At 51.9% G+C, this 12,306-nt stretch overlaps 1 protein-coding gene across 1 annotated transcript in view; it reads right to left on the bottom strand.

Moving 5' to 3' along the window:
- Window positions 1-6: 6 nt before the first annotated feature.
- LOC104410256 (ephrin type-A receptor 8-like) overlaps window positions 7-12,306 on the bottom strand; it is a gene marked incomplete at both ends in the record, with an annotated part of 21,511 nt that continues 9,211 nt past the window's right edge. Inside the window, 2 exons of the mRNA XM_010020368.1 lie at window positions 7-56; window positions 1,025-1,180. Coding sequence (XP_010018670.1) covers window positions 7-56; window positions 1,025-1,180 — 206 coding nt within the window. The remainder of the gene's footprint in view (window positions 57-1,024; window positions 1,181-12,306) is intronic.

Raw genomic sequence — 12,306 nt, 5'->3', positions numbered from 1 at the left:
TGTCACCGAGGTGCCATTGACGCTGGAGATCAGGTTCACGGGAGCAGAGGGGGGGCCTGGGAAAGAAGCGGAGGTTCAGGCAGAGTGGGGGCTGCAGAAGCATGGGACCAATGGAGAGATGCACCTTGGGCATGCCCCTGTTGTCATCATCACATTGCAAAGGTGCTGACATTTGTACCTGCACGTACAAATGATGCTACAGGGGAATGCTGCCCAGAGTGGGGAACGCTCAACAGACAGGTCACAGATTGCAATGCCATGGGGGTAAGATGCTCTGGATCAGGATGCCAAATGCCAGGCAGGATAGAGCTGTTTGTTCTGGAGGAAGCAGGAAGCAATGGGGATGCATGAAGTTTTCTGGGGATGAGCCAAGGTGTGGATGAGCTGAACAGTGGAGAACAGGATCTGCTCATCTAAAGGGAAGGGTAAACTGACATTTAGTGGGGAGTTTAACAATCTTGGGCAGATATTCCCCAGGGAAACATAAGTCAGATGTTGCTGATATGTCTTTCACCCTGGCTTCAGCTAGTAGCCATCCACCCTTCTTCCCTCCTGGACCAGCTACAGAGAGGAGGACTCCTTCTGGGATGTTCTTGTCCCCTTTTAATAGCACTGGACCCCTTAAAGCAGCCTATTGCAGAGACCAGAGCTGCAACCATATGACATGCCTTAGTGCCACTGTCCAGGAGAGCACAGCAACACTTGTGGTGCCCTTTGGGTCTGATCACCCTCACCATTTCTGCAAAGGAGAGCAGCCACCAAGCGGCTGGCACGCCGGCTGGTGTGTGAGCAGGCGAGCTTGCTGGCAGAGCCACGGTCTCACCCTGCTCCATCGCAGGAGAGACCCTGGGAGGGGAGCAGGGATGTTTGGAGAGCAGCAGGATGAGGATGAGACACAGGGCAGTGAGGGAGCGCAGCAAAGGGGCTCTCAGCTCGCGTGTCGAGGGGATACCCAGTGTTGAAGTGTGCAGCACGCACAGGGTGCATCATCTGCAGGTGGTTCCTGTGCAGCCGCGGTACTCACGTGTGCAGGCGGCCGAGGGGGGGTCCTGCAGGGCCCGGTAGAAGCTGCTGTCACAGCGGCACACGCGGGCAGCCCGGCTCTCCGAGTGGCTGTGCAAGGGGCACTTGGCACAGAGCTGGTCCCCAGGGGCCGACTTGTAAAACCCCAGCTGGCAGGCTGCGGAGGAGGGGAGGGTCAGGGGGATGCGCCTGCATGGGGAGCACCCACAGCTCAGCAGATCCCACCTGCGTGAAGCTGGAGCCGGCTCTCACCCCCCTCCCAATGCAGGGGAAACCAGCCCTGTGAAAACTCCCTTTGTCAGTCCCAGGCTGTGTTACTGCCATCCTCGTACCAGTTCCCCACTGTTTCACAAGCAGACCTGGGTGCCTTTGCTTTTCTTGACCTGTATGCAAAGCGGAGGTGCTCTCCTCCTGCCTGCTGCCCAGGACCTTCCCTGCTGCACATCAGGGCCACCGCCTGGCCTCGGGGCAGGGAGCGCTGCAAAAAGAACAAACAAGGCAGCACTGGAAATCACCTCGTTAACTACTGTAAATACCGTGATCTGTGGGGCACAGAGCTCTTCCACAGGAGCTGCCTCACTGCTCCTTCTGGGTGTGCCAACAGCACCCATGTTGGGGGTTTCAAGAACTAAAAGCTCCACTCCTGGGACATGGTGGTGCATGTCCTCTGACCCTGTACAGAGCAACAATTTCCTTCACAGAATCATAGAACCACAGACTGGTTTGGGTTGGAAGGGACCTTAAAGCTCATCTAGTTCCAATCCCCTAACACGGTCAGGGACACCTTCCACTAGAGCAGGTTGCTCCAAGCCCCTATGTCCAACCTGGCCTTGAACACTGCCAGGGATGGGGCAGCCACAGCTTCTCTGGGCAAATATCTTCATTGCACAAAACAAAGGGAAAACACCCTCTTTTGTTCCACTTTGCAGCAAGCTCTCAGCGCACACTGCCTGCCTCCTCTCTGCTGAGGGACAGCAAAGCCAAGCGATCCAGGCTGACAACACATCCCGCCTCCGGTGGCTCTGCCTCCTGCTGGGGCTGGGGCTGTAAGGCAGGAGGAGCACGCGCTCATCCCACACGCACGATGGCATCAGTCTGCTCCATCCTACCCCCAGCTCTCCCAGCACCCCCCCGGTTGAATCATTTGTCACACAAACAAACAGCTCGTCTCTCGTTAGGAAAATCGATTAGTTCCATAGTGACATGTGGCATGTCGAGTGTCTGCCTAGGCGTGGATCTGCCCTCTTCTGCAGATTTTGATTCCAAGTAAGGAAAAACCAGGCTCTGCCTGGGCCCTGTATTCATCAAGTATTTCTAGGACCAGTTCCAGTGACTCAAGCACTATTCCTGGCTCTGACTCATTTCAGTTTTTCCCTACCGAGGTGGTAATACCTTTAGCCCCAGTGGCCAGCTCTGCTTTCAGCCTCAATTTTTGCTTCCAAACATGTAGAAGGGTTTTGTTTGTGATCCAGCATCCTTGGTGGTCTGGGTCCCTCCGTGCTATCTGTTTGTTCTGCTTCTAGGTGCTGATTTGTTTTCTTATTAACAACACTCCTTTCCCTGCCACAGATCTCCCTGTGCTACCAGCATATTTCACAGATCACATGCTGCACAGTAATAGACTCTATAACTGAGCTACTTCCAGCTATGGCAGCTGAAGGCAGGGCTTCAGCCACATGCGTCCCTGGTGCCTTGCTGGTCTCTCTTCACTGTCACCATCTTCTGTGGCACTTTGCACTGAATGCTACCTTATAGACACGGGAGCAAGACCACCACCAGGTTGTACGGACGCTGGGTGTCCCAGAGATGTTGGTGTCACAGGTTGGTATCATGTCTTGGTACAGCAGGCTGGAAAAGCAAAGCCTGCAGAGTTTGCTCCTAAATTCCTGCTTCTCCATTTCCTAAAGGGCATAAGGGCAAGGAGCAGAAATGCCCAAACTGGGGATGCAAGGGAAGGTAGATGTGACTTGGGAGAAACTGCTGCAGCTCAGGGCTGGACTTGCTCCCGATCCTTCCTGACATGTTTCAGCTCCTCTAGACCATCCATCCAGCAGAGGAGACAGAGGAGGCAGACCCGGGAGAGGAGGTTTGCTGTTCCCAGCCACTGCACCAAGGAAAGCCTAGGACATTTGCCACACTCTAGTGCTGACCCGTTCTCCTGATGCCACACACTAAGAGGGCCAGGGACTCCCTGCCTGTACCAAATGCCCCTGCGATGACACAGCCCCACTGTCCATGCTGACCAGTGTACGTGTCAGGATTTGTTGTCTTCAACTTGTGTGAATCCCCCCTGGTCCTGCAAACCATTGTCATCTCTACCCATACAGCAACCAGCAACCAGGCACTCTTGATTAAAGAGGCACTGGAGTGGTTCCTCCCCACCAATAGTTAATTAAGGGCAGAGAAATCCGTGCTACATCAGGTGTGGAGAGATGGGGGAAGGATGGGAACATGAAGTGCAGCAGATTTGTACCAAACAGTTGCAAAGCAGATTTGTACCAAGCAGTTGTAATCACTTAGCATTCAATGCTGTAAAAATAAACCCTGTTAATTACCCGTAGCAATGATTCACAATTATTTTAGATGCACTCCAGGGGAAAATTATCCTAAATGACAAATTACAGGTGAATTTGTGCACCAGGGCAGAGCCGTTGGGAGCCTGGACAGCATGAGAACACAGGGAGACCCGGAGAGCAACTGGGGCTCGGGTAGGCACTGCTTTAGATGGGGTCATGCACCTCTGTGTGCCTCACTGCTTGCTTTAGATGGGAGCAGGACACATGTGCAAAGCCCTACACAGGCACAGAAGAGGGCATCAGCTTGGAACCTGCACAAGATATGAACTCCCTACAGTACAGGATGACAGGCGTGTCCTTCTCTGGATTGAGTTCTCTCATGCCAGGCCAGTGACATGTGGAAGACCAGGACCTCCCAGGTTAGCTCTGGTAAGAGCAAGCCAACAGAGAAGTGGCCAGCAAGAAAAATACAATCAAATGCACCAGGTCTAAAATCCTCAGCGCTCCACAGTTGTGGTTGTAGCATGTACTGAAGCCACCAAAACCTGAAGCCACTACAGAACGGATGTCACTGCACCCAACTAATCCCACCTGCCCTCCCGGGAGCCCTTCAGAAGGTGGGGATTTCTTAGTTTTAATTATTTTATGCAATTTACACCCTTACTCTGTGCCTGAGGATCTCGGGCCCTGCCTCTTTGTGGACCACCAGAAGTCCTGCTTCTGGAAGATGCTCCTGCTAGTACCTTCCTTCTGCCCCAGTGCCCTCTTCCTGTACAACCCAGCCAAGGCTGGCTGCCTGCCCTTCCAGTTTCCTCTCACAGTGTGGTTTTGCAGTGCACATGGGACAGCAGTGACCTTCGCCTGCAGCCCAGCTCAAGACTTGCACATCCACACTGGTCCCAGTGTCACAACCAGAGCCTACGAAACCCAGCACGAAACCTCTGCTTGGCAGAGCACATCTGCAGCTCTCTGCCACGCAAGTGGGTCCCCAGTTATCACCCCAGCCTGGTGGGGTCAGTACCACTGATCCCCCCACCCTGCTCAGCGCATCTTGCCTGTTTTTGGGAGCTCAGAGCCCCACTCTCCCGTGCATCGCAGCAGGCTTGTCTCAGAAACAGTGAGCATGGGGAGCGCTCTGCCAGCCATCTGTAGTTCAGTCCATTTGTTTCCCTCCCTCTCCGTCCTCTGGGGACAGGACAACATCTGTTAATAAGCTGGCAGAGCTTGGGAGATGATGGATGAACCTGTCGAGGATACACTAGCTGGGAACAAGCTGCTCTTCTCAGGCTGAAGTCACCGGCTGGGACTAATGGTCTCCAGGTGGCCCCGGTGGGACCACCAAGGGCTGCTTCAGTGGGGCTGCACATTGACTCTGTGTCACTCCCTCTCAGCTCCATCCTCAGCCTGGGAGGCTTGGGCAGGGTGAGGGCACGGTTGAGAGGGTGCCATGAGGCACTGATGCTACCAATTGCCCCCTTCCCTGACCCTGCAATGAAGCTCAGCATCAGCAACCACCAGAAGAGCAGCCAGGTACCTCCCTTTGGCAGTGCTGGGAAGAGATAGAGAGAGAAATAAGCGTATCATAACCACTGTGACAGCCAGAGCCAGGCAGCAGTCCCAGAGCCCTCCAGGCTGCGGGAGAAGCTAGCACAGAAAATCCCAGCTCCTTTCAATCCAGTTTCAGCATGATGCTACCAATCTCAGGTCCCATATGACACAGACACTGAAACGGAAGCGTATTCCTCACAGTCACATCTTAAGAAGAGGCATCTGCCTCATTGTGCCAAACCTTGTGTTTCTGCAAGGCTGTGCTCCCCTTTCTCTGCAGTCCCAGGGTCTCTCACCAGGTTGGTCTGTGGTCTGGAGGGGAGTTCGGGGGCTGGGCTGGGCTGTTTCTCTTGGGTAGACTTTTGGTCCCGATATGGTGCATTGCCCCACAGCCCTGCTGATGCTCTGTGCAGCTTTTGCATGCTGCTTGTTGTGCCAAACCTTGTGTTTCTGCAAGGCTGTGCTCCCCTTTCTCTGCAGTCCCAGGGTCTCTCACCAGGTTGGTCTGTGGTCTGGAGGGGAGTTCGGGGGCTGGGCTGGGCTGTTTCTCTTGGGTAGACTTTTGGTCCCGATATGGTGCATTGCCCCACAGCCCTGCTGATGCTCTGTGCAGCTTTTGCATGCTGCTTGCCTCTGTCTTAGTCACTGCCCTACCTCCAGCCCCTGAGCACCACCTTACAACCCTTCACACACCCCGGTTCCCACCGTGTGGCCCCTCTGTACACAGCTCACCACCCTTCCCACACCCAATACTACCTTACAACCTGTTACACCACTGAACATGCCAGAAATAGTCTCACATCACCTCCTCGCTGCTTGGTCCTTCTTCCCACAGTTCAACCCACCTCACACTCCTTTGTACCCCTAAACATTGCAGAGCAGGGAATGGGGGGAGTTTTCACCCACAAAGTGGAGTAATTCCACATGTAGTGCTGGGCAAACTGGAAGCATTGATTGTGCCGACTGGCTGCATCCCAAACTGGACATCAGCACAGTGCTGCTGTATTAAAATCAGCAGTTCTTGCCACTTGCCTTGAACTCAGTCCTGTTGAAAGCACCCCTGACTCCATCCTGATCCTCTTCCCTACATCTTAAAAAAAACCCAAAACCAACAAAACCCCAGGAAGCATCCAAATCCCAGTTAGCTGTGAGCACTGCTCTGCTGTCTGGTGCAGACACCCTTCTGGAGTCAAGGGGATGCTGTGCAGACTCATGTAGGTGAGACAGCCCAGCACGCTCTCAGAGCAAAGGCATTTCATAAAGCTTATGTGGGGAAACGCTACAGCTTGCAGGAGTCAGCCAGAAACAGGTGGCCTAATGCTAGAATTAGAAAAAAAGCTGTTTCCAAACTCAGTCTTCTAAGAGAGTTTTAGAGAGAATTATCCAAGGCTTCCGAAAAAACCCACAGTTTTCACCAGACTAAAACCAAACACAGAAAATGCTGGATTCAGAAAGGAGCAGGGCTGAACGGGAGTCACCCCTGCAGATGATGGTGCTGGAGGTAACCCTGCATCCCTGCTGCAAGGCTTCAGGAAACGAAGATGCATAAATGAAGAGAGGTCACACAGAACACCAAGAACCTAACCCCAGCCCCTGCAGGAGCCATTATGCAGCTTTAGAGGGTGTACGAGCCCTCTTACCACATGCGTGTGGCTCTGGATATACACAGGGGCTGAGCTTTAAAATGAGAGTGCCCAGCTCTACAGCAGGAGCAAGTGAAGAGCATCACAGGGGCCAGCACAGCTCTTGCCCCAGCACAGCTGAGTACCACCAGTGTCTGGATCCTTTTCTCCTTCACAGGGAAGTGTCAGCAGCAGCATCTTGTCTTCAGGAAGGGGAAGAAGTCATCACACAAGAAGCAGTGTCATGCGTGGGATCTCATGCTAAGTACAGTGCAAACTTTTGGCACTGACCTAATTCTCTGTGGGACAAGGAGCATCTTCCATGTGTAAGGCAGTCACACCAAGCCTCTGAATATGCTGGTAATGAATTTAAGGTGCCTGGCCTCCCACTGCATCACCCCACCTCCAGCATAAGCGCTGGTGCAAAATGGGAGGTCTTTCCTGCGGGATAAACTCCACAACAGCAGCTTCCCAGGCACCTGCACATTGGTAATGCAGAGCAACAACCTGTGGTCATGACCTGAACCTGGCCGGATCCTGTGGAAGTGTTCAAACCAAAAATCCTCACATTCCCAAACTGGTGAAAGTCTTTGAATGCTGTCAGATCCATCCCTAGCAGCCCAGCTGCTCTTCGACACCTCTTGTAGGGACTACAGAGACCACTAAGCACAAATGAAATCTGTTTCATCCCCATCAATGCCCTGAACTCCAGCCTAGCATCATTCTCACCCTTCATCTATGTCAGCTGTGAAACACTGCAAACTCAGAGTCAATAAAATATTCAGCCAGGGATAAACCCCATATTGTTCTGTTGGTGGGGAAAGGGCCTCTCTGCAGTCACCTTTGTCCTTTTTGTTTGTTCCTAACCAGTAAGAAAATAGAATTGTTTTAAGCATTGGGGCTGCTTTATTTTGTTTCCCTCGTAAATACAATTGGCTGACTTGCTTGAGGGACTGAAGGTGCTGGAGATGCTGAGACTATCTTGTCCTGCACCCTGACTCCTCCAGCACACTCGCTGAGCTGAACTAGCCGTGCACACACAGCCCAGCAGACCTGGGATCCAGACTAGTTAACAGTCAGGTCTGGGGCTATAAACTAGTATGAGGCAAGTGTGAATCCAAGGACCCCATCCCAGGGCTGGATAATCCTGCAAGGAAAGATTTCCTAATGCCCAGCCCAAACTGTGCAAGCAATTTGTGTCTCTGACACCTCTTCTTTGCAGTCTGTTCCCATCTGAATACCTGGATCCTGAATAGTCCTGGCTGAAGTGGTCTAGAAAACAAACTGGTTTTGGCTTTTATTGGTTTATAATCTCACCAACTGATATTGCCTGTATTTTACAAAGCAGCTGACTGGCTTGCAAACCAACAATGAAACTCTTGTGACTCACTAAGTTTCTTCGATTTTCCTGCCTGGCATCTCAGAAAGGACATTTGCATACCTCCCATAGCACGTCTTTGGAACTAGCACTGCTCCTGCCCTTGAAAGGTTTGTTTCAGGATGCTCACAGCAGAATCCCTCCGTGGTGGGCACCCAGGGCAATGGTGCAGTCTGGCTCTTGGTGTGACAGGTACTCTCCCAGTGGGCAGAGGAGACTCTGAGCAGGCATCACTGAGCCCGCAGCTCGAGGCTGGCATGTGAGCGCTGGGACTTGCATAGAAAGTCTCCTTGAAATCCATACCTGTTTGCAAGGAAATGCGAAAAGTGTTCCAACATATTTGTCTGGACTTGCAATTAGAAGGTATTTTGCCATACATTTATCTGTCACCTTGGTACATGGTACATAAGCTTCTAGGCAGGACCTAAGGGGAGGTGGAGCCCAGAACTCCTGTTTCCAACCAGGCAGCATGCATGGGCTGTTTCACATGAAGACACCACACAACAAGCTCAAGGTTCCTCTGTGATGTTCTTACCCAGGTGGGAAAAAAAATCACTGTTATCAGAAAAAGGAGAGAGAAGCCAGAGGCTTCTCTGACTTAGAAGGAGGTCTGGAGTTCGCGGAGAGAATGGAGCAAGGCTTAACCCACTAGCAAATCATTCTTCCCCCCCGCATGCTTCTCCACCCCTTCTGCACTGAGGGAAGGCTCCCTGGGTAGGTATCCAGGGGCAATCAGCATCCTCACCTGCAGTGCACTGAGCAAAGGATCTGCCCCTCATGCCCAAGCCCAAGGAGAACAGGTTGTATGCCTCCACCTTTCCTCCCCTTCCAACACCAGCATCTGGACCACATCTGTTCACACAGCTGCAAAGATTTGCTGCTGTGGCTGCAGGTCATTGCCCAGCACAGCTGGAGTCCCTGTCTCTGACCTGGCTTCCTCTGCTAATGGCTTCACCTGTGTCATTTTGTCCTCTGGGGTTTTTAGGGCTTGCTCTATCCCTGTGCGTCCAGGGTTGTGCCCACCAGCACAGTACATCGGTGACATGGTGCAGCTAGATGAGTCTTCCCTCCTCTCACAGCGTACAGCTCCGCTCCCCCCCTGCCCTGCCAGCTGGAAAGTCAGCCTCCACTGACTTTCTTCATAAAGGTCCATGGAGGCAAAACTGTATTCACAAACACATAATTACCAAGCTGGGTATTTTCTCCTCTTAATTAGCAATGCCGTGGTGCTTTAATTGCTCGATTAAAGTTGCCCACAAGGAAGGTTTAAGGTACATTAAATTTGATGATTGGTTCATCAGCATGAATCTCACCAACTGGAAAAAATTATCTGGCTTCCAGATCGCTAACTGGACTCTCCAGATCCGTTTCCACCAGCCATGTGCCACAGAAGAGACAAGAGAGCCCAGCAGCAGAGGGGTTTGTCCCTGAGGAATCGGCAGATCTCCTATTCCCACCTCTCCTTCAGTCTGGGAGCCGGAGGGGAAAGGGTCCCAGCAGTGACAGTCTCCCTCTCTTCTTGTCTAGAGGACACAGGCCATTTCTTCAGCTCAAGCAGAGCTGGGTGAAGTCTACCCCAGGGCCAAATCCTCATTCAGCCACACATGCTGGTCCCCTGCTTGGAAGCTGTGCTCACTCAGCCCTGGCAGGCTACAAACACCCTCCTCAGTTGCAAGCGGGCTGATGGAACAGCAATCACCTACCTGTTGCTCCCTCATCACTGTTTGCCAGCCAAAGGCAGCATCCAAGCTGAAGCCCCAGAGCACAGCAAAGAGAAAGCAGCCAGAGCCATCAGGATACTTGGAGGCTAAGATGCCTCCTCCCAAACTCCTGAAACCCATGGATATACTGCAAAGACACTCTCTGGGAATGGCATTTCTGCCAAAGGCTGAACCACCCACTCTGACAGCAAGGAAGAGAGTCTGTCCCTCTTGTATGACCCTTTCTCATTTGTTCACTGCAGAAAATGCTTCCTGGGAGAGTCTGCACTCCCGGAGGTCTCCATGGCTGTTTGCTGGCTGGGTTGGTTTGTGTAAGCTCCCAGAGAGTAGCACTGTGATGTGTAGCCATTGCACAGCTCCTGATGCTCCAAACCAACTCTCTGTGTCTCTACGACTCATGATCAGCTAAACAGGTTTTAACCAAACTTCCCCGTTTTGCTCAGTGATAGCTGGTGACAGATGCAGCCCATGGGATGATTCAGATCTGCCCCAAAAGGCAGACCCTGATGCAAGGATCATGGACTCAAAGGGCATCCCTCCCCAAAGAGGGTCTGGTCAGGGCTGGTAGGAGGGGTGTGGGTGCAGAGATCCTGTCCTCACCTGCTGGACCCTCTCTATCCACCTCTTCATCCAACCCCAGGATGTGGTACGCTTGCCCTGGGTCTCATCCTCATGGCTCCTTGAGGAGGTGGCTTATGGGTTTCTTCTATTCTCACAGAAGCAGAACCAGGGTTAAAGTGCTTCCCTCTCTCATTACTTTAATTGCACTGACCTTACTGAAATGGGAATCTGTTTGTCCTGTACAGCAGCTGCATATAAATAAGGTGAATTATGCTGATTGTCTTCTTATCTGATAAAATGCGAGGACAGATCCCTTTCACTTATGTTATTGCTTATTCTGCTATTTAGGCAGAGCAGTTGCTATTTGCTGTGGTTAAGAGATACTAATGTGTCTTCCTGTGGAGTGATGCGTTTCAAGGAGGAAAGAGCAGCCCATCTGGGACTGGCTGTGGATGAAGGGGGTGAGGGAAGCAAAGTCCTTCAGGCTCTTGACTGAGGCGGGGAAAAGTGAGTGGGGCAGCAGGGCTGAGCTGCCCTGGAAGAGAGACCCTGAGGGGTTTCATTCTTGGGGTGACTGTGGCAGAAGATTCCATGGGACTAGAAACTGGGAACTGTAGGAGTTGGCAGACCCCATCAGCAGTTGTGGTTATTCATGTGCAAATCTAGTGCAGTGGAAAGGCGGGTCCTGTGCATCTGTAAATCTGTGGTTTAAGTTACCAGCTGGGTTTAACCCACAACAATAAGCAGATGCATGAGGCACAGACATGGGGGACAAATGTCTTGTGTGATGCGGAGCTGTTACACATCTGAAGCCAGGCAAGCTGGAAGCCTTAGTGTGGTCCTGACTCTGATGCCTGTGGGCTGAGGTATACCCTCCCCATTCCCGTGGAAACTGCCCCTCACATCCTTCTGGCAAACACCAGGACATCACAATAAAACGAAACGTGTGGTTCCTGCTGGGGTAAGTGCAAAGAGTCAGAGATCCCAGCAACCACCCTCCTACCCAACCTTTGCTTGGGCATCATTGGCTGACAGTAAACGGGATGAGAGGCAGAGAAGTTCTCCAAGTTCCTCCTCATCCTCCACTATGTCCCACCTCACCCCATCCTTCCCAGCTCTGTGGCAGAGACTTCCTTCTCCTCTGAAAGGCTGGTAACAGCTTAGGACATGATCTGGTTTCCTGAGCTGTCTTCCTTCACTCTGGCAGGTCCTTAGAAAAATGAGCGTTGACGAGGAGGGGGAGAAACCTCCACTGTTCAAACATCTTTAGCTTTGACAAATAAGGCGTCTGGCTGTGAAAGGTGGAAGGAAATTAATTTGGAATCACATTTTAAGCACTGCCATAGAGGCAAAGTATCTTATCTCTAATTTCTTTTCCCCCAAGCAAAAAATGAATTTCCCTGATATTTATAGAAAGATTATTAGGGCCAAAAGGAGTGATTTATATCACCTCATCCCTGTGATGGAGAATGAAAATTTGCTGGGGCAACAGCCACTGGAATCCTGCTTTTGTCCACCTGACAATTAAAACGGCTAATTTCCAGCTCCGACAGATCCACTGGGGTTATAAATCACCCCGGAAAGGCACTTTTCACCATGAAAAATGAACTTTGCCCCAGTCAAGCATGAGAAGCTTAAAGATTTGCATCTGTTTTGCTTTTGTGTGTAAATACATGTACTCCTGCTCCACACCCACCACCAAAGGAGATGCCAGGGAGGAGGTGTTGAGCTATCCAACTCACTGTGCTGGATGAATGGGAAAGTAGGAATGTGAGATGACTCCGAGGTCAGAGCAAGTCCAGTGTCTTGTTTCTGATGCCACAAGCCCTGGAGATTTTCACCAGAGAGCTGTTTGAGCAGCTTGGGCTGACACTGGCACAGGGTACTCAGAGAAGCTGTGGCTGCCCCATCCCTTGCAGTGGTCCAGGCCCCGTTGG

The sequence above is a fragment of the Nestor notabilis genome, unplaced genomic scaffold (genome assembly GCF_000696875.1).
Source record: "Nestor notabilis isolate BGI_N333 unplaced genomic scaffold, ASM69687v1 scaffold6458, whole genome shotgun sequence".
NCBI lineage: Eukaryota > Metazoa > Chordata > Aves > Psittaciformes > Psittacidae > Nestor > Nestor notabilis.
This window is presented reverse-complemented; position numbering and strand designations above follow the sequence as displayed.